Below are 23394 nucleotides of genomic sequence, written 5' to 3'. Positions count from 1 at the left end.
AGTATCACACAAAATTGCTTCTAGCTAGGCCAGCCAACTAAGGGTCTAACTTGTCAAAAAGACTGATAGAGAAGCTGAGAGGATAAATGTATGCCAGTATATTATTTGGTGAGAGAAAACATGTAAGAGATAAGAGGAGGAAAGTGGAAGAATCATTTAGTTGTGATTTTGACCCAAATCGTCTAATATTCATCTTAGAATTTTAAGGCAAGGAGCTACAAGCAGGCTTTGAAGGTCATCAGGTCCAGTGAGACTCCAGGCTTTGCCACATAAAATCTCTTTGACTCCTGATTTTGGCCAAAGCAATCTCTGGTGTTAAGTTTTCTTAATCAGGCAATGTGAAGAATATGAAGAATACCTTCTTTCCCACTGACAATCAATGAATTTAGTATAAAGTTTCTAGCTTTCAACTAGAAATGTATGTTTAAATATTGTTTATAGAACCAGAGGCATTGTTCTGGTCCTCAAAGAGCTCAGAGATTAAGGCTGAGCCCCCGAAAAAAAAAAAAATAAATAAATAAATAAAAAGGTAAAAAGAAGAAGAAGAAACCCTTAAGCTTCTCTAAGTATAATGGTGTCTGATTTTTGTTCTTCTAAAATTACAGTGAACTAACTATATACAAGAAGCAAAAAAGAAAAAATAAAGTATATTAGAGGAACAGGGGAAAAGCTAAATACTTTCAGTGGCCAGGAAGGCAACATGAATGAATGAAGTTATCCTAGTGTGGTCTGTAGCCAAGTGGAGAGTACATGGTCTATCTTAGAGGAGCTCACCCTAGTGAAGCTGAGAACTGTCATGCCAGAAAGCAGGTTCATTGTTAAGAGATCTTCTGATTTTTTGATGAGGAGCTAACTAAAATTTTTTAAAGTATTTTTTTTGTGTTTTAAAAATTGCCAAATAATTAAAATAAGTAAATGGTAGGTGAGTAGAAAGATGAAGGACTAAATAATAAGTTTACATGAGTTCAGGTGAGCGTGTCTGCAACTGCAGGGGTGGGGTCAGACAAGCAGTGGAGTGCACAGGGATGGATAAGATGCTAGTAAATACATCATACATGGAGATGTCCAAAGTCTAGACAGGCCATGTGGCATTGGAGAGCCACAGCGGTCCAGAATGCTTGGTGCCCTGAAATCAGTGCAGGAAGTGTGGGAGAAAGAAACCGGTGAAGTAAGGGGAGACCAGGTCTCCCTTGCTGTGCCAGCTGTGATAGGGAATTTCAGCTTGATCCCAGGACAATGACTAATTTCTGGAGGGTATCAAACATGTGTATCAGAATCACATTTTCAAGTTTGCATTAATTCTGGCCACAAAATGGCAGCAGGGGGCTGAGAGTAGCATGTTGTTGCAGGGATTCAGGTTACAGAGAATATACTGAAAGCCTGTCTCTAGGCACCGAAAGAAGCAGATAAGCTGGGCGTGGTGGCTCACACCTGTAATTCCAACACTTTGAGAGGCCAAGGCAGGAAGATTGCTTGAGCTCAACGTTTTGAGACCAGTGTTAGCAACATAGTAAGACCTTGTCTCTTCTAAAATAATAATAATAATAATGATAATAATAATAAAGTTTAAAAAATTTAGCTGGGTGTGGTGGTGTGTGTTTTGGTGCCAGCACTTGGGAGGCTGAGGCAGGAGGGCTACTTGAGCCTGGGAAATGGAGGCTGCAGTGAACTATGATCACACCATTGCCCTCCAGCCTGGATGATAGAATGAGAGCCTGTCTCAAAAATAAGAAAAGGAAGAAATAAAATAGAAACAAGGAAGATAAGGAAAGAAGGAAGGAAGGGAGGGAGGGAGGGAGGGAGGAACAGAGAAGATAAAGAGAAAGAAAGAAAAGGGAAAGAAAGAAAAGGAAGGAAGGAAGAAGGAAGGAAGGGAGGGAGGGAGGGAGGGAGAAGAAGAAAGAAAGAAAAAGAGAAAGAGAAAGAAAGGAAAGAAAGAGAAAGAAAAAGAAAGAAAGAGAAAAGGAAGGAAGAAGGAAGGAAGGAAGAAAGGAAGGGAGGGAGGGAGGGAGAAGATAAAGAAAAAGAGAGAAAGAGAAAGAAAGAGAAAAGGAAGGAAGAAGGAAGGAAGGAAGGAAGGAAAGGAGAGAAAGGGATAAGCAAAATGAATCAAAAATAGAGATTTCTGAAAGAGGGAGGGCAAAGCTCCAGGACCAGGGAAGGGGAGAAGGACTATGAGCGAGGAGGATGAGGAAAGATCACTGCTGCTTTCCTGTACAAAAGGTTTTACAGAAGATTCGCATCTCCAAAAACTCTCTCCATATAGTAGGAAATATCATCAGAGAATACATAGAACTAACAACTATTCTCTCTGTATGTGCGTGTGTGTGTGTGTGCGTGTGTGTGTGTGTGTGTGTGTGTGTGTGTGTGTGTTGGAGGAAGGGCAGCTTTTAAAAATTATTCTCTTCATAAAGAAAAAACAAACTTACTCATTGTTTTCTCCTTTGTAAAGACTAAAACAACCAGGGAAAAATGGAAATTCAGGTCACTGCAATTGAGTTCATAACTCACTGTGTCATTGTGTTTTGTCAGCATCTGTAATTGAAATGATCACCTTATTTTGTGGCACCATCACCAGGCTCTGTAAGTCTCAAACTTTAAGGAGTGCATTTTTGCCACAGAAACCACCCACCCCAGTCATCTCCATTTATAAACTTGTTGACTAAGTCACACACAAGAAACTGTGCAATAGATCTTGCATCCTTCACTTCTGCTAAAAGAAAAATGACACTAACAAGATATATGAAGAGTTATTCAAATCCACCATGGGGAGTGATTACAAAATAAGAAAAAGAAAACCAAACAAAATATGTGACTACATAAATCCTCTCCTCTTTATCCTACACACAATCTCTCTAGGAAAGAAATAATGAACCTTCTATAATCTGCTTGTGTTTATAATTGATTTATCTTGTGGTTAAAGAGATTGACTCACCAAAATTGAGACAGACAGAAGAATGCAATTTGGGTTTGGCCTCCTGGCCTGCTTGGGTATCACTTATGGGAACTGAAAACATGATGATTGAACACATATTGTATTCTAGGTATCGTTACTTCAGAATACAAGACTAGATTTATCCCTTAAGATAAATGTCTTTGGATGTAGCAAGTGAATGTCATACATATATTTATGAGTCTGCTGACCTGATGGGATTTAGGAAAAATAGCCCTTCTCTCCCGACTCTCCCCTGCCCATGTCCCACTCACATCCTCCCCATTTCTAATTATTTCCTTGCCTTCCTCAAAGCCCATCACTAGGCCAGTCTGACTAATGCCAGGAATTCTTTAAATTGTCTATTCATTCCTTTAACTTAGAGCTTTGTTTCTCATTTAACATTTCTGTTCCCTGTCTAAGATAATGCATTTCAATTTCTCATCTGAACCATGTTGATAGGAACACATCTGTATCCGGTCATTTGCCAGACAAAGATTTAATAAAGTTGTGGAATAATTTCTAGAATGAGGCTCAGATGGGAGACCCTAAGGGTACGGAACATGAATGACAAGCTGGCCCTGCCCTTGGTATTTTCCCTTCTTCCTCTCCTCCCCTCCATTAGTACATCTGGTAGACCTCAAAGACCTGTGTGTGGCTTTCACTCATCCATATGTGTAGACTTGAGCCCAAGGATTGGAAAGAAAACTTGTGTTCTTTAAGGCCAGGCTGTACCTCTGCCTCTCCTGGGTTCTCCCAGGAGTTTTAGCACCAGATAAATACCTTCAGATGGGACTTAGCTTAATTTCCCAGCTTGTCTCTCAACACACATTTTCCTGATAGCAGAGGGGTAGGCTGGTGGAAGACTGGATTTCTGATGGGAACAAAATGCTCTGAAATATTAAATCTGTCTGATTCTAGAATAATTTTTCAAGGTACATATCAAATCTCTCTGAAGGCTTCAAGATATACCCTCAGCAGAAAGTTGGGTTACAAGCCTATTGTGTGTTCTGCAAAAATAAATGTCTTCTAAGTCATAATGTAAGAATTAACTCTAGGATTAATCAGCACATATATATTAAGGACCTGGTTCTAACCATTGTGAAGGTGCAAGAGAAGGCAAGGAGCAGCAGTGATTGAACACGTATTGTATTCTATGATTTTTTTTTTTTTTTTTTTTGAGACAGAGTCTCACCCTGTGATCCAGGCTAGAGAGCAGTGGTGTGATCTCAGCTCACCGCAGCTTCTGCCTCCCAGGTTCAAGCAATTCTCTTGCCTCAGTCTCCCAAGTAGCTGGGATTACAGGCACCCAACACAATGCCCAGCTAAGATTGGTATTTTTAGTAAAGACAGGGTTTCACCATGTTGGCCAGGCCGGTCTTGAACTCCTGACCTCAGGTGATCTGCTCGCCTTGGCCTTCCAAAGTGCTGATATTACAGGTGTGCACCACTGCCCACACTGTATTCTATGATCTTAACCAAGCCTCACCATACACACACACAATAGATTTTTATGTTATAGATCAAGTAGCTGAGTCTTAGGTAATTCCATGGTCAATATATCAGCAAGTGACATGAAGTTGACCCCATGTCTGTTTGGCTCTAGTCCACTCACCTTCCACTGCACGACACTGCCCTGCATAAGCATTAGGAAGCCTGTTCAAGTTTTCTAAGCTGGTGTACTTAATAGCTTTTGTCTAACATTGCCAGAAAAGATAGTCCCACTCTATGCCTTCCACTTCAGATGAAAGTGTGCTGTAGACTATGTAGGAACTCATTTTTTTTTTTTTCACAATAAACATGGTTATCTGAAGTTTTATTCTTAAACCTGTAAAATATAGTAACTATAATCTTTCACTTTTTTGTGTGTATATGGCAAGAGCCTGTGGGAGGGGTTCCCGAGCTAGAAGGACATGCATTTTATTCTTAACTTTTATTTTAGGTTCGGGGGTAGACGCGCAGGTTTATTATATTGGTAAACTTGTATAACAGAGATTTATTGTACAGATTATTTTGTTACCCAGGTACTAAGCTTAGTACCTGACGGTTATTTTTTCCTGCTCTTCTCCCTCCTGCCACCCTCCACCCTCAAGTAGGCCCCAGTGTCTGTTGCTCCCCTCTTTGTGTACAAGTGTTCTCACCATTGCCTTCCAATTATAAATGAGAACGTGGGGTATTTGGTTTTCTGCTCCTGCCTTAGTTTGCTAAGGATAATGGCCTCTAGCTCCATCCATGTTTCTAGGACATGCATTTTGTTTTTGGGGGGCTTTTCGGAATTCCAACTCTCACTGGAAACTTTAAGGAAAAAATTAATTGAGCCCTGCATGACAACAAACAGATATTTAACTCTTACCCATGCCAACATTAAACCTAAATGCATTGAGCCCTATAATACCTTACATTTATTTCCTTTATTTTACCGCTTAGGGGGAACGTCTTCCAGACAGAAAGGTTTCCTAGGATGCATCCGCTCCTTACACTTGAATGGACAGAAACTGGACCTGGAAGAGAGGGCCAAGGTCACGTCTGGAGTCAGGCCAGGCTGCCCGGGCCACTGCAGCAGCTACGGCAGCATCTGCCACAACGGCGGCAAGTGTGTGGAGAAGCACAGCGGCTACCTGTGCGATTGCACCAATTCACCTTATGAAGGGCCCTTTTGCAAAAAAGGTACGGTAGGCGCTCCTGTTTCTCCTGAGTGCTGCCTCACCTACACACTCGGGCCGGGCCATGTGATACTCACACTCTGAGACAGCCTTTGTCATCTACTCTTCCTCTGGTTAGAGAGTCTGCGTAATTTCTCAACGTAATCACATATACTTGTTGGTACTGGGTGTGTGCACCGGCAATGCCACTGAACTGGACGGACAATCACAGGGAAACACCCTGCCCATGGCCAAAAAGCCAGTTGAGAAGGGAAAGAGGTGAACTCACATTTCTGCTGTTGGCTAGATTGTTAGTGACCCCATTGCTATTTCCACTTCCAATCCCTCAGCTCACAAATGTAATCAAACAATTGTGGAATCTTGCTCTGGGGCGCCTTAGAGACACTTAAGCTATCTTAGATTATTTTTACAACAAAGAGGGTAAGGGTAAATTAGTCAACACAGTATCATGTATCTGGTGAAATCTCTCTATTCTGCAGGTGATCTGAGTGAAGGTCTGAAGCTTTAAAAGCGCTGTCTGAAGGCTCATATTTAGTTCATCGGTGGGCTGGGACTTAAACACCCATGAAAGTCAAAATTTCTGCCCTGGGGCTTTCTCTACACCCCTTCACAATCTTATGAATTACTTACATTGATACAAAGAAAAAATCATGGATATACACCTTGGACAAGGAATGAGGATCGTTGAATTCTCTAGATAAATTTAAGATACTTCAAGAGACTAGAAAATTTTAATATTGAGTATAAATATGTAGTATTTTTCAAACATAAGAAAAAAGATTTGGTGTACTCTCAATCTTTGCAGTATTTTAAGTTTATTTTGCTGCTGGAAAAAAGTTTGTTCAGTAAATGTAAACAATATTTCAGAAGCTGCATTTGAATTATTAAAACAAAATGCTTGAATCATTTTGAGATACCATTTACAAACAAATAATCATTGCAATTATAAGTAATTTTTCTCTATTCATTAAAGAACATCTTCAAAGCACCTTTACAAAACAATGGCTTACTTAGTCCATCTTACTGCAGTTGGAGCTTAGAGACAAAAGAGGGGGAAAAAGCACTCACTGTTTTCTCAGAAGGATATTATAATTTAAGCCCTCCATTCATTCTTACAGGTACCTTCTCCTCAATTAGTTTGAATTACCTACTTATTATTGCCAAAGAGCATGTTAGGCTTCTTGGGAGAAAATTAATGGTAAAAATGTTAGGGCTAAATACGTGGGAGCTTAAAATAAAACAGGTTGCATTCCAAGGGCTTGTATTGCGAGCTAAACAAGCAAAGTGCTGCTAAGTATTCACACTGGAAGAGGTCTCTGAGCAACTTCCCCTGAGAAGTGTGAATGCTACCTTAGCACTGTCCCACACACTAGTAGGAGCACAAACAGAATAAATCTCATGACTCACACACTGAGATGCACAAGAATTCTCAGTAACTCTACCCAAGTCTTTTGCTTGGAAGAAAGTTAATAGGAGACCTCTCTGCATTTCTCTAGGGAAATTATTCAAAGATCTCGTAGATCATATTGTTCTTTTTTTTTTTTTTTTTTTTTTTACCTGATCTCTCTGCCCAGAGAAATATGTGTGATTCCTTATGTTTAAAACTTTTAACCCTAAACCATCAATCTAATCCCAATACCTATTTGCCTCTTTTTTTTTTTTTTTTTTTTTTTTTTTGCAGAGAACTGAGAAACTCACTATCGGATTGTCTGTTTTTTTTTTTTTTTTTTTTTTTTTTTTTTTTTTTTTTTTTTTTTTAAAGAATAAAGAAGAAGAAGAAAGAGAAAGAGGAAGAAGGAGAGAGGATGGGGGTATTGCTTTATTGCCCGAGCTAGAATGCAGTCTAAATATGGGTATGCCTATAATTGTCCTTAATAATGGAGACATGAAAGAAAATGAGGGAAGAGAATAGCAAACAAGAAGCCAACCAAGATTTCTTTTAAACTTCTAAGTTGATATGATGTGGTACTGATAAGAGTGTATATTTTGTATATTTAAAGTGCAGAGTTCTATAAATGTTAATTACATTTACTTGTTCCAGATCTGAGTTCAAGTCTTGAATATCGTTGTTAATTTTCTGTCTCATTGATCTGTCTAATATTAATGTTGAAGTCTCCCACTATTATTATGTGGGAGTCCAAGTCTCTTTATAAGTCTTGTATGTCTGCGTATTCCTGTATTGGGTGCGTATATATTTAGGATCTTTAGCTCTTCTTGTTGTTGCATTGATCCTTTTATCATTATATAATGTCCTTCTTTGCTTCTTTTGATCTTTGTTGCTTAATTGTAACTTCTGCTTTTTATTTATTTATTTTAGCTCTCTGTTTGGTTGGTAAATCTTTCTCCATCCCTTGTTTGGAGTCTTTGTGTATCCTCGAATGTGAGATGGATCTGGATGCAGCATACTGATGGGTTTTAGTTTTTTATTCAAATTGCCTGTCTTTGGATTGGGGGATTTAGTCAATTTAAATTTAGAATTAATAATAATATACATGAGTTTAATACTGCCATTAGCTGGCTATTTTGTCCATTAGTTGATGTAAATTCTTCATTATATTGATGCTCTTTTTGATAATTTTTTTAGAAAGGCTGATACTGTTTGTTCCTTTCATATGTGTAGTGGTTCTTTCAGAAGCTCTTGTAAAGCAGGCCTGGTGGTGATGAAATCTCTGAGTGCTTGCTTATTCACAAAAAACTTTATTTTTCCTTCACATGTGAAGCTTAGTTTGGCTGGATGTGAAATTCTGGGTTGAAAGTTCTTTTCTTTAAGGATGTTGAATATTGACCCCCACTCTCTTCTGGCTTGTAGGGTTTCTGCTGAGAAATCTGCTGTAAGTCTGATAGGCTTCCCTTTGTGGGTAACCTGACCTTTCTCTCTGGCTGCCCTTAGTATTTTCTCCTTCATTTCAACCCTGGTGAATCTGACGATTATGTGCCTTGGAGTTGCTCTTCTTGAGGAATATCTCTGTGGTGTTCTCTGTATTACCTGGAGTTGAATATTATCCTGCCTTACTAGGCTGGGAAAATTTTCCTGAATAATGTCCTGAAGCGTATTTTCCAGCTTGGATTCATTCTCTTCGTCACATTCAGGTACACCTATCAAGCGTAGATTAGGTCTTTTCACATAGTCCCATATTTCTTGGAGACTTTGCTCGTTCCTTTGTATCCTTTTTTCTCTAATCTTGTCTTCTTGTTTTATTTCATTGAGTTGGTCTTCGACCTCTGATATCCTTTCTTCTGCTTGATCAATTCGGCTGTTAAAACTTGTGCATACTTCACGAAGTTCTCCTATTGTGTTTTTCAGCTCCATCAATTCACTTATATTCCTCTCTAAATTGTGTATTCTTGTTAACATTTCGTCAAATCTTTTTTCAAAGTTCTTAGTTGCTTTAGATTGGGTTAAAACAAGTTCTTTTAATTCACAGAAGTTTCTCATTATCCACATTTTGAAGCCTGCTTCTGTAATTGGAACACACTCGTTCTCCATCAAGCCTTGTTCCGTTGCTGATGAGGAACTGTGATCCCCCGCTGAGGGAGAGGCGTTCTGATCTTGGGCATTCTCAGCCTTTTTTGGCCGTTTTCCTCCCTTCGTTATAAATTTATCCATCTGTGGTCTTTGAATTCACCGTCTTTGTAATTAGGTTTCTGAGTGGACGTCCAACTTACTGATTCTCAGCGCCGAAATCTGAGCAACCCACTGCACCGACCAAATCAGCGGCGTTAAGATTAATGGTGCTTTTCCGACTCTGCACCAAGAACCGTCGCTCCAAGGCGCCGGCAAAACCGCCTCGCCGGTCACAAGAGTCGCGCTGGCGACCCGTGGGGCTCCTCCGCTGGGAATCTCCTGGTGCGTGAGCAACAAGAATTCATGTGAAGGTGTGGCGTCCTCTCATTCTTTGCGCTTTCAGTGGGAGCTACAATCCCGAGCCGTTAGTGATCAGCCATCTTGGATCTCTCGATCATATTGTTCTAAGTGTAGCTTAATTTATTTTTATTTTTTGGCTCCTTTCTCCAAAGCCATTCCTATCAATTTCCTTCTGCCCACAGCCCTGGATCTTTTTCCTGCATATGTTTCAACATCTCTGTGCTCCCTCCCGATTTGTTTAATGATCTACAAGTTGCATAGGCAAATGTGTGCCTAGCCTTTTTGTGTGCTTTGCATTTCACTGTTTCCAAACTATTCATTCTTTCTGATAATGCTAACAAAATATTCAGTCCTCACATTGTATGTAAGATGGTCTTTTTAGTCGCATCTTTGAGCCCTGCCAAATGCCTCTGGGCTATGTGGCCGGCACTGAAATGGGGAGCCAGAGGCTACAAGATGGTTCTGAACAAAGGGTGGTCTCTTGGACGACTGGGGTAGTCTTCCATGCGACTTATTATGGCACAGTATATTTTAAGGAGATGGTGTGTAAACACCGAATATATCTTGGGTAGAATTGGGGACATTTTTTTGCACTACTAATCCCTAGGACAGAACTGTGGTCCATTGGCCAATTTTCTGTTTCTCATAATGGTACAAAGAAATAATCATCATAAAAAATCAATGACTAGTAATTAACTGCAATGTATATTCCTCATCCAAACAAATAAAGCAGGTATTAATATCTAAATTTAACATATTAGTGGTTCATAAAGGTGTACTGACTTGCTAAATGTCAGAGCTGGAGGTCCCTCTAGCTTATTTTTTGTTCATTCTTTCTCTTTATGACCCTAATTTCATTCCATACATGAACATGGTAATAGGATTCCATCTCTTCAAAAATGCAACTTACATTTTGTGTATTTTTTCTCTCTCCATTTATTATTGAGATATAATTTATATCCCATAAAATCCACCCTTTTAAGGTGTATAATTCAGTGATGTTTATGACATTCACACAGTTGTAAAGCCATCACCACTATCAATTTCAAAACATTTTCATCATCCCAAAAAGAAATTCCATGCCATTAGCACCCATTCCCCAGTTACCCCTTCCCCTGTCCCTGGAAACCACTAATCTACGTTCTTTCTCTGTGGATTTGCCCATCCTGGGCCTTTCATATAAGTAGAACCATGTAGTATGTGACCTTTTTGTGTCTGATTTCTTTTACTCAGCATCATATTAGCACAGTTCATCCATGTTATAACATTTATCATTACTTTATTCCTACTTAATTGCCAAAGAGTGTTCCATAGTGTGAAAGCACCAGAATTTGTTTATCCATTCATCTATTGACCAGTTAATGGATGTTGGGATAGTTTCATTTCTTTAACTATTATACATAACACTGCTATAAGCATGTACACATTTTTATGGGGACATACGTTGTCTATTTTCCTGGATATATACCTAGAAGTGAGATTGTTGTGTCATACATTAACTCTAGGTTTAACCTTTTAAGGAACTGTCAAAGTTTTTCAAAGTGGCTACTCCATCTTACATTCTCACTGGCAGTGTATGAGGGCTCCAATTTTTTAACCTCCTTGCTAACACATTTTATTGTCTGACTTTCTGGTAATAGACATCCTACTGAATATGAAATGCAATTGTATTGTGGTTTTGACTTTCATCTTCCTAATGACTAAGAATATTGGACATCTTTTCCTGTGCTTATGATTCATTTATACACATATATTTTTTGCAGAAATATCTAAAATCCTTTGTAGATTTTTTTTTTCTTTTTTTGAGACAGAGTCATGCTGTTTCACCAGGCTGGAGTGCAGTGGCACGATCTCAGCTCACTGCAACCTCTGCCTCCCAGATTCAAGCAATTCTCCATCTCTTGTAGATTTTTTAATTTTTTTCTTCTTCTTTTTACTACTCAGTTGTAAGAATTTGTTGTATTTTTGAAATATAATTCCCTTATTAGATATATGATTTGCAAATGTTTTCTCCAGTTCTATGGGTTGTATTTTGTCTTTCTCATAGTACCTTTTGAAATGTGGAAGTTTCAAATTCTGATGAAGTTTATTTTCTCTAGTTTGCTATCTTTGTTTATGCATTTACAATCATAGCTAAGGAACCCTTACTTAATCCAAGATCAGGAAGATTTACACCTGTGGTTTCTCTTAAGTGTTTTATGGTTTTAGCTCTTACAGTTATGTCTTTGATGAATTATGAGTGAATTTTTGTATTTGTTGTGAGATAGGGGGTCCGGCTTTAATCTTTTGCATGTGGATATCTGCTTGTCTCAACATTGTTTGTTGATGTGTGTTTGTTGTTAGCTCACTCATCCATACTACACACACACCATTATTAAATAACCTGGATATGACTATCATAGCATTTTAATTTAAATGCTTTTCTTCCTAATTAAAATGTAAGATATTTATAAAATTTATTTGAAAATTTATTTATAGATCTAGAAAAGTTAAAACCCAACCTAAGTACTCAGAAATAATCATTAATGGGGAAATTGTACTTCCTCCTAGTATTTTTCCCTTTGCACTTAATATAACGGAGATAATTTTGTCCATTACACTTTATTTATGAATTTTCTTTATTTCCTTTCAACAGTATTTTTATGTAAGTCATCAATATTTGCAAGCATCAGTCTTAATGATTGCAATATGTTCCATCTGGCACTATTGCCTTGTCTCGTTTAATCCATCCTATTACCAGAGCATTACGGCCCACAGAGAAATCATGGAGCTAGCATCACCCCTGCCCAAGTTCAGGCTCTGTTTCCTCTATGGTCCACTTTGTGTGACACTCGTTGTGTATCTCAACCTCGAGATTCCTTGGTTTTCTCATCTATGAGATGTGGAAAGTGCAGGAATATTTCACAGGGAGTCATGTTTAACATTCTGTGAGCACTCCACAAAGCACATGGCATACCCACAGTATGTAAAGTCTCACTAAATGCTGGCTCTTATTGATTGAAATTTTTCATTATCTAAAATTTAGTGTGTAAACAATGCTATGATAAACACAATACTGTTTTCTTAATAAAATAATTTCAGTGAAAAAAATGAAAAGTATCTACATTTAATAATCTTTACATATTGCCAAATCCTGTCCAGAAATCATTTAATGCTTATGTTTCTTTCAACTTATATCATTTATTTTTACTTTTTATTATAGAAAAATGGCAAAAATATGCTGTAGGACAAGAATTTAAGAACTCCCACACACCAGTTATCTAACTTCAACAGTTATAAACTTGTGATCATTTTTGCTTCATCAATACACTCACCTCCTAACCTCCTTTATTATTTTGAAGCAAAAATCCCAAACAATACTATTTCCTCTATAAATATTACATCATGTATTGCTAAAAGATAAACACAATTATATTATTTATAATATAAATATTATAAACATATATTCACAGGATCATTATCATAAGAAAAGTATAATAATTTTTGAAACACTTGCTCAGTGTTCAAATTTCCAATTGTTTTATTTTTATTTAGTTTGTTTGATTTTATCTAAATTAATTACAGCTTGGATGATTTCTGGGCAATTTCTAGACTATTTATTACCCAGGACTGGTCTTTCTGTTTGTTCTAATTCCAGATCTAGTTCTATTACTATTATTAAGACCAGCGACTGTTTATTGAGTTCCTTCTATGTGCTGTGCTTTTATGTACTTTCCTCCAATCCTTTAACCCATCCCAAGATTGAATTCATCCTGATTCATATTTGAGTAACCTGAGGTTGACTAGGATCCGGTGACCCCAAGACATGGGTAGAACCAGGTCCTAGCTCCAAGTCTATGGGCCCCCTGGAGGCTCAGAGGCACAGCCTCCAGCACCATCCCATTTTCAGCTCCTTCTAGTTCATGCCACATATCAACACACTGTCGATGTGGAGATCCGCTTGCAGGTCTCCTCAGGATGCTCTGCTCTCAGAGACATCCAGCTCTGGAAAACATTGTCTCTGTCACTAACACATCAAGCCCAAGGTTAACTTCCACTAGGTTTATTTTTTAAAATGTGTGTCTTACCATCTCAGAACCGAGTTAGCATAGGTTCTTCCACCAAGTGGGTGTTCAAGGGGTGTGGCCAATCATGGCTCCCTGGCCTTGGAGAAGCAACATGATCCTTAGAAACCACCTTCAAGTTACATTTCTTTGTCCTTTAAGGCCAGTGGTTTCAGATGTTCTGATAATTCAATCTATCTGATCAAAAGCTTAAACTCTTAAATTTTAAAGCGTAAGAAATTGAAAGAATAGTAAAATCCAGGTGTATTGCTGAATTTAGCTTTATGATAAAATAGACAATATTTAAAGATTAAAAGTAGTTAGACTGGAGCTGGAGGAAGAGTGACAACAGAAATTTAGTTTGACTTTTTTTTTTTTTTGAGATGGAGTCTCCCTTTGTTGTCCAGGCTGGAGTGCAGTGGTAAAATCTCCCCCTCTCAGGTTCAAGCAATTCTACTTTCAGCCACCTGAGTAGCTGGGACTACAGGGGTGAACCACCAAGCCTGGCTAGTTTTGTAGTTTTAGGAGAGACAGGATTTTCCCATGTTGGTCAGGCTGGTCTTGAACTCCCAACCTCAGGTGATCTGCATGCTTTGGCCTTCCAAAGTGCTGGGATTACAGGCATGAGCCACCACTCCTGGCCCTGTTTGACACTTCTAATTACAAAAATGCTTTTTATTTTTAGTTTCTTATCCTAAGTAGAAAGAAAAAAGTAATACCCTATATATGCCCATATATGTATTTATGTTATTCCTGACAGAATGCCCTGAACTTTGCTTCTGTTTAAGCACACACACAAACATGAAATAAAGGCCTTTTATTTTGTTAACTAGGAGGTAGTAGCTCAACATGCAGGCCAAATATCTCTGAGAAAATTTACTCAAGGAAAAGTCTTGAATCAAGCTGATGATAACCAGAATTTTCACTGCCACAGATGTCTGCTGCATATTTTTATAATCAGGAGTATCAAGGTTGTAACCTGCATGATAAATGCAAAACACTTTCTCCGAACCTTTAGTAAAAATGAACTAGTATTCCCAATCTGCTAAGCAATATGCATAAATATGCAACTTTAATTTTTTGGCACTATTACAGAGTGCTACAGAATTTTCACAAGGTGGAACACATTTGCAATAGAATTAAGAAGCCAAAGCCAGGTATTATTATATCCTAGGTGCCACCAACTCAATCAGAGACTTTCATGGAGAGTTTGAAACATTCCATATGCCATTTAGGACAAAGGGAAATTAATCATGCCAATATGGGTTCATGTTTGCTGTGCCATTTTTGTGGCAGAGGTTTGCTGCCTGATCTAAGGTGTGCTGCCTTATGAAAGAGCCTCCCCCGCACACTGTTACTGCATAGAGATAAAATTTAAAGTGAACTCAAGAGCAACCTTGATCCAAGGAGAGTATGTCAGCACTGGGACAGATGATGAGCAGTTAATAAATGCATATATTGTATAAAGTCTACTGGGATTGACTTCCAGTTAAATTCTCTTGTAACAGTCTGTAAGTTCAAACTGTACTGGGCAGCTCTCTTAAGTGCTTTCATACAACAGCTCACTTACCCACAGAGAAATGCTGACAAAGTAGGTGTTATGATTCCCATTCATAAGAAAACATTTTCCATAGAGTTCATTATCGTGCCTGAGACCACATGGCCAGCGTGAAGTCAAATGGACATCCAGATTCGGTGCTGACTCGGGTAGTGCTCATGCCACCACACTAACATGACAACAGTTGGCGTGCTCGAGCATTCTCCCAGGAGGCTGGGTGACTTGCAATTGAATTTTATCAGTTTCTAGATCCCATATTTCTTCCTGGTGGAGGCAGATCTCTATTCACTGTGTTGTGTTAGAAGGATTGTTTCCCATAGGACAGCCTATTTACCCAAGTCTTGGCTGTATTTTGGAACTGAGTATCAATGCCTACGCATCTAAAAAAAAAAATATGAGTTTAAGAGTTGGAAACTTATGCCTTTTCTACTTTTCCATAAATTTCTTCATTGCTGTTTTCATTGTTCTTCACGTTTTACTCAATATCATGGAGAATTACTGCTGCTCACCCTGATGTCTCCCTGAGATACCAGAAGAAGAACACAAACCAGGACGGTCAGGTTCTCAGTTCTGGGAGTAAGATGGTGCCAGTGCATTTCTCTATGCACTATGCTGGAGGCAGGGACACTTTCTCTTTGCTTCTCAGGAAATTTTCCTGGCACGTGGTGGTTATTTTGCAGATAGATGTATGCAGAACCGCACCTAAACTGCAGAAGGCAAGCCTGAGCTTTCTTTCCAGCTAGGCAACCCTGTTCAAAGTTTGCAACCTGTGAGATCCTCAAGCTTCTCATTTATAAATGAGAATAACGACTTCTTCCACTTCAAAATTATTGTGGGAAACACATTGTGCAATGCATGTGATTCTCCTCACACAGTGCCCAGTGCATAGGAAACAAGAGCAAGCAGTTACGGCTCGCTTAAGCAATGGACCTAAGGGTTTCAATGTGTGCTCTCCCCTCTTATATTTTTCAGAAGTTTCTGCTGTTTTTGAGGCTGGCACATCAGTTACTTACATGTTTCAAGAACCCTATCCTGTGACCAAGAATATAAGCCTGTCATCTTCAGCTATTTACACAGATTCAGCTCCATCCAAGGAAAGCATCGCATTTAGCTTTGTGACAGCCCAGGCACCCAGTCTTTTGCTCTTTGTCAACTCTTCTTCTCAGGACTTCCTGGCTGTTCTGCTCTGCAAGAATGGTGAGTGTGATGGCATGATGCCCAGTGGAGTCTCAGCCTGGGCTGGAGGGATGGGTGCGTGCCCTCCAGAACTCTGCATAATTTCAACCTCAAGTTGGACCCACCTGGGCAGCTTATTTCCAGACTTCCAGCCAAACCCTTGACTATACTTTACCTTTATGAGTTGCAATTGATATTCAGGGCCAGTGTCAATTCATTGCTGAAGTCTCAAATGCATTGACTTTAATTTGCTTCAACTGGATAGCAGTAATTCTTTATTATTTATTCTGTGCCAGAATTCGTTAAGTGCCAAGGAGAAGATCATAAGCATATCTGAATTTCAGAAGGACAATTGCCACATATATTTTGTCATCTTTGCTGCAGCCTTCTTTATGAAGGGCTGTTAAAACAATGAGCATGCATGCAGGCTGCACTAATGGAAGGTGGTTGTCCAGGTCTTAGAGAGAAATAGAATTTGAGTCATAACTGCATAGAATAAGTGGGTTGCTTCTCAGAATCAGATTTTTTTTATCTTTTTTCTTTTTTTTCAGGCTGATGTGTTTTAATATAATGACAGACTGTGGCATTTGCTATTTTGAAACAGAAAGATTTGGGGCATTTTATTTGACAAAACTATAATACTGTAGTTTTATAAACCAAAATGTTATCACTTCCTTTCTTTCCTGCACGAACAGTGGTGGGACCTAGCAGAAAGGAATCCTGGAGTGTGCCCATTTACAGCGTCTTCTCCAGGCCTGATGAAGAAACTCTAAATTATTATCTTGCTTTATTTCTTTGTGGGTTTATTCCTCTTCATCTTGCTTTCCAGATATTTACAACATCAAAAGCCATGAATGATGTATGGAACTAAAGAAATGCTGAAATACTGAATCAGGCCTGAAATGCTATAATAAAAATGATGGGCCGCATGATGTAACAGGTGTCCTTCTTTCTAAGAGAAAAATAGAAGGGAAGGAAAAAAGAGAAAAATAGAGACTAGGATGACAGTGGCTCATTCCAAGCCCATCTGGACTTGAAGAACCCACAAGAGTGAGGAGAAAACATTATGGCTCATTAGATCTGTTTACCAATAGCCTTTACGTGATTATGATTAGGACCCTCCTATAATCATGGCAGGTCTTAGACCCTGCCCATCAGTGCTTTGTGAGAGTGATAAGGCTGATTGAGGACACTGAGGCATGGAGAAGTTGAGGAGTTGGATGTGCCAGTGAGTCAATCTACAGCACAGCAAAGACCAGAATCCAGGTTTTCCAATAGTCAGCCCAGCAATCTTCTTTCTAAACAAAATCATCCTCTGATGATGTCATTGGACCACAGTAATGTGGTTGGTTACAGAGCACTAATATACAAGATTTTTTCCAAAGCATCTTTTGGGTATAGTTCCATAGCACGATTGTACCTGTCAGGCCATGCCTTGGGAAATACAGCTGCCATGAAGACAGACAGTGCATAATGAAAGTAATTGTATCAAATTGCACGCACACATATACACACACATAAAACGTTATGCTGAGCACTATTTTAGTTAATCCCCACAGCATTTACTTCTCATTACAACCCCGTTTGATTGGTGTGATTTTTATTGTTGTAGAAACTGAGGCACTTCCAAATCTTACAGCCAGTAAGAAGCAGGGCTGGATTCACCCTCCCTTCTTCTGTCTGGTGGCATATTCTGTATACTTAACCACAAGGGCTAAACTAAGAGTGTTTTGAAAATGTGCAATGTCTTAAATAATGAGAATCTATTCAATTGAGGAGGCATTCTTAAATTCTGCCCTGCCTCTGTCTTCTTATTTGCTGAAGTCTTATCCTATCAAAAGCTGCCAGATCCCATAGGCACCTGCATGTTTTAAAACCCTGGCTACATGCAGGAATGGAGAAGGTACCTGTGCCTTGCAAGATTTTTTTTAAGCTTAGGCCTGAGGGCATGTGTGAAAGTGCAGGTATGAGTCCTGAGACAGATATGAGTGACCATGGCCCGTGGCACAGCCCTCAGGAGGGCCTGAGAACATGTGCGCAAGGTGGTCAGGGTACAGCTTGCTTTTATATATTTTCAGTTTTATATATTTTAGTTATCTCAGACTAACTCATTGGAGATGGGTGTCCAGAGCACTGTGAGTAACAGAGCACCCCCCGGACTCCAGGTCAGAACGCCACTACCCCACCTTGCTTCAGAGGACCCACTAGCAGTAGGTGGCAGGAAAGATGCCATGCCCGGATTTAAAATCCTGGGCATCTCTTGCCATCTCCTTATACTGCAGAGATACAGCTAAGATAGGTGCTCAATCATTCACTTCTTCATTAACTGTCTTGGTAATTCCTAGTCAAACTGCACAGGACCAGGAACTGTGAAGATAAGCAAAGAGAAGCAGGATCAAGTGCTGTCTAAAGATGATAAGGAATGCAAGACTAAAAAACTGCCTTCAACTTTTTGAAAGGCAATCTAGATAGAGGAAGGAGTCGTGTTACCCAGATTTCTAAAGCAATCTAACTACAGGGGAGATTTTGACAACATTTTAAGATGAACCTTCTAAAAATTCGGGGATTATAACAGTGGAATAAAATACCTTGAGTGACAGTGAATTCCTTACCAGTGGAGGTCCTCAAGTAATAATGCATGACTCTTTGTTGGAGACACCAACATAACTATCCAAGCAATGGGTGAAAGGACAAAAATAATAACCTCTGAATTTCTTCCCAAATCTTAGATTTTGTGATTCTTTATTCCCTTCTTGTGTAGTCTTACATTAATATTTCTCTTTGTTAAGGCTTCATTTGCAGAATTTGAAATGCTGCTTTGAAGAATGAAGCATCGATATTCTTACAACTTATTCCCACTATGTTTGTTCTATTAGGCCATTGACCTAATTACTAGAGAATCCTAGGAGGTGGGCATTGCATTATAAAGAACTGAGAATATTTTAATGTCACTTTGATACACTGTTGTAAAAAAAAATATAGCTGTGAAAATACTATTGGAAGTTAAGGATTATTAGAGATTGCAGAAAGATCAGAAAAGCACAGGGTTTACAGGGGAATGGTATTTATTATCATTATCTGTGAGAGTTTTTTGGTAAGATTGATTCAAATCTCCCTGAGAAGAATTAAGAGTCTTCTGTTAGTTCACTTATCTTAACCTTTCCGACTGAAGATACTGTTGGGCATCTGGTGGAAATTATGATGAGATACTGTTGGGCATCTGGTGGAAATTACAGGGAGCCCGTTTTGCTTTCTCCAAAAAAAGCAAGTGTCTACATCCAGGTTGTACACAGTGGCTCTAATTTCAGCACTCTGGGTTAAGAAGTCAGCAGGTAGAGTAAGGTGGATGAGTTGCGCAAACACTACGTACAAAGCTCAGCTTGCGAATTTATTTAATATAGTTGACCAGGCCAGAGGAAAGAAGATCAATGTCATCCAAAGCCATGCTTCTAAGTTTCTCCATGGCAGGGACTTGATTTTCCAGGGTTGGAATTCTTCTTTGCCCTTTATCATTATTCTTGAAATTTCTCCAACCAGAGACTTATTTGGGTTAAACCGCTGTTATGTTTTCAAGTGAAAACACGTTCTTCTTACTAAATAAAAAAATAATAATTTCCATTTCTGGAGTGGAAGAACAGAGGCAGAAAGAGAGGCATTGTGAGATCAGAGAGTTCTTAGGAAAGAGAAGGCAGTTTTAGTTCCACAGTATGGGGCGTTAGTCACAGACAACTTCTCTGAGTCTGGACAGTTGGAAAATAAGGTGTCTTTAAGAGAGGAAAGAGATCTAGAAAGGGAGATGAGCTCATTCTAAAGATACACAGGACCTTCACATCATTTTATTGTGTGATGGCTTGGCTCTCTCCACAGTAGCAACGAGTTCTCCTTCAAATTTGCAGCTTAGAAAATATTCATGGAGCACCTCCCATGTGGCAGCTCATGTACTGGAGACACAGAAACAGGCAGAAGGGACCCTTCCCTGCCTTTAAGAAATCTAGTCACGGGATAGAAACATAAATAAAAACAATCAAATGTCATAGATGCTAGGTAGAAGTCTGTTGTAGGTAGAGTGAGTTAAAGATGACCAGTTCTCTCTGGGAGACAGGTGAGAAAAGGCTTCCTAGAGTGGGTGATGCTTGAGTTGGTCATCAAAGATAAGTTAGTGTTCTCCACTAGACATTATATTTTTCATAAAAATAAGATTTCATTTGATTGTTCATTTCTCCACTTTATTCACATTGCAGTTGAAATCTATATATCTACATATCTATATATGTCACAATTAATTTCTGTTTCTATACTTCCATCATCTTCTTTGTTAATAGAAATACAAAGACAAATTTAGAATATGTGCTAACTCTAGGACCATCCATCTATGGTGAAATCCTTTAGGCACACAATCCAAATACGGTTCCCAGGTCACCTTCTGGGGCTCCTGTGCAGCTGTCCTCCAGCACCAAATGGTTTGTCTGACTTTGCTTCCTTGATAAAAATCCTTCATATGCATTCCTAAGATGCACTGTCTGCATTTGTGATTGCACACACCTTGGAGGGAATAATGATGAACTGTGACACTTTACATTTTGAACACACTAACTCAAGGGAGGCAAGAAGAAGAAGGAAGCCAGGGAGGGAGCATTTTCAAAAGCACAGAATTCTGCAGTGGCTACCCAGGGATGGGTTGACCTTAGAACACCCCTGCCATTACTGATATTTTTCAGAATCCCTTCAAAGTGTAATACTGCCTCCAGACAGCCCCTCCCCGACACCAGCATCTGCTGGAGTTCCTCAGAGCAGCAAGACTCCCGATAAGCAGAAGGAGAAAAGCCAGCCTTGGAAGGATTATTTTGGCAGCCTTACTAAGCCCTGATCACTTCAGTCTCTGGGCTTGTGTCAAGCAACACTTTGCTGGTTTTGAATTTAAAATTCCCAATAGTCCTTTTCTATCTCCCAGACTTTGTTTTAGTTGTTTCATTGCCTGCATTTCTGGGCTTTCCAACAATCTCTTGTATGTTCCTCATCCATTTCACAGTTATGTGGTTATGACACCCAATGACCTCCAGAGGGCGACAATGAGTCCTCCGCCTTATTCTCTCCTTGTGTAGGGCAATGGATGATTAAGGCAGGTCACAGGGTTAGACCAGGGTGCTAAGGGTGGAATCGACTGGAGAAACAGGGTCACGCCGAGTAGCATTGGATCTGGGTAATCTTGTTTCTCTTCCCTTTGTTGTTGTTTATACTTTATTTTGTGGTATGCTCCTAAGTCCCAAGAAGATTGCTATAAACTGAGTTGCAAAGCAACCCCTTCCCGAAATCCATGTACTGAAGCTCTGAGCCTCAGTGTGGCTGTATTTGGAGTAAGAGGGTGGTTAGGTTAAATGGAATCATAAGATCAGAGCCCTAATCTGACAGCATTAGTGTCCTTAAAGCAGAAGAGACAGTAGAGAACCCCGTCTCCCGCTCTCTTTGAATGCCATGTAAGGACACGAAGAAGGCAGCCATCCACAAGCCAGGACGAGAGCCTCAAGAGGGGCTAAGTCAGGCAGCACTCATGTTTGTGTTTCCCAGCCTCCAGAATTTTGAGAAAATAAATTATGTTGTCTGAGTCACTCACTCAGTCTATGACATTGTGTTATAGCCAACTGAGGAGACAAAGGTCGAATGAGATGATGCAAGTAACTGTGCTGTGTAGACTGTAGAGTGTAAAACACATTTTATTTCCTTACTGGTAAAAGTAATAATACGAATGATCTGCATCCTGGGGTTATCAGAGCATGAATGTGAAAGCTAGGATTCAGGGCATTTGGGGTTAACATTTAATACAAAGAGGAAATGAAAATGTGCAGTGCCTAGAGGCAGAACACTTGGGCATGGATGGAACATTACCCTGAAGAAAGAGAAAGATAACGTACAGGGTGCCCTCTTGAAAACTGGCTGTATCTAGGCACAGGAAACAGATTTCAATATACAGAAGCAAGAAAATGAAACCTTTTAAGAATGACTTTCTCAAATGCTCCCTGACACAGACCTTCAGGGAACTTCTCTGATGTTTCTAAAATAAAGAAAGAGAAGGGTCTCTCTCTCTCTCTCTCTCTCTCTCTCTCTCTCTCTCTGTGTGTGTGTGTGTGTGTGTGTGTGTGTGTGTGTGTGTAGGGAGAGAACTATAATAACTAGAGAACAGAGTTATGTGCAGGAGGAGCTAACAAAGACTTCTGCTCACTGTGGGGCCAGTCCCAGCACAGGACAGTTGGGGCAACATAGTCAAACACAAGGAAACTCCTCACCTCAACTCCAGCCACTCTGGCTGTGGAGCTAGGTGGACAGCATGTACCAGCATCAAAGAAAATCAAAATACAGACAATAGCAGCTTCTAATCAGTCCTTTAACTCCCTCAGCCAAGAGCTCACATGGAAATAAAGCCAATAAAAATGTCAAAATACAATCAACTGTACAAACATCTGTTTAATATCTACTGTCTCAGTTTGCCAGGGCTACCAAAACAAAATACCACAGATGGATTGACATAAACAACAAAAAATTTATTTTCTAACAGTTCTGGAGACTGGAAGTCCAAGTTCAAGGTACTGACAGCGTTGGCATGTGGTCAGGACCCTGCCCCTGTGTTGGTCACCTTTTCCTGTGTTCTCACATGGCCTTTCCTTGTGCATGAGGAGAAAGGAAAAGAGAGAGAGGGAGGGGCTTTGCTGGTATCTCTTCTTATAAGGACACTAATCCTATAGGATCAGAGCCCCGCCCTTATGATCTCATTTACCCTGAATTACTTCCTTAGAGGCCTCCTTTTCAAATACAGCCACATTAGAGTTAGTCTTCAACATATGAACCTTATGGGAACACAAATATTTATTTTATAACACCTACCACGTGCCAGATCCTGTTCTATGTGCTCATAGTAGAAAAATGAATATGATGTAGTTGACTTCAGAAATATTCTTGGGGTTAAGATTAATACACAATTAATCTTTGAAATGTCAGTGTGAGGCAGAGTACCTCAGCACATAGTTCACCTCTGAGTATTCTCAGATTTAATTCATGTAGTTTGAATCTATTAGGAGGAGAAGTTACATATACAGTGAGAGGAGAAATGCCCTATAGAATCCATGGGAAGATGTTGTAGGATCACATTGGGGTCATATTGGGAG

The 23394-nt window shown here is 39.4% G+C and overlaps 1 protein-coding gene across 2 annotated transcripts in view; it reads left to right on the top strand.

The window, feature by feature from the left end:
• Positions 1-23394, top strand: part of CNTNAP5 (contactin associated protein family member 5) — an 891734-nt gene that overhangs the window by 744459 nt on the left and 123881 nt on the right. For both annotated transcript variants that reach the window (XM_010342190.3, XM_074399829.1), the window contains exons 18-19: positions 5360-5599; positions 16034-16258. In XM_010342190.3, the coding sequence (XP_010340492.1) occupies positions 5360-5599; positions 16034-16258 (465 nt within the window). The remainder of the gene's footprint in view (positions 1-5359; positions 5600-16033; positions 16259-23394) is intronic.

This window comes from Saimiri boliviensis, chromosome 5 (assembly GCF_048565385.1).
Source record: "Saimiri boliviensis isolate mSaiBol1 chromosome 5, mSaiBol1.pri, whole genome shotgun sequence".
Taxonomy (NCBI): Eukaryota; Metazoa; Chordata; class Mammalia; order Primates; family Cebidae; genus Saimiri; species Saimiri boliviensis.
This window is presented reverse-complemented; position numbering and strand designations above follow the sequence as displayed.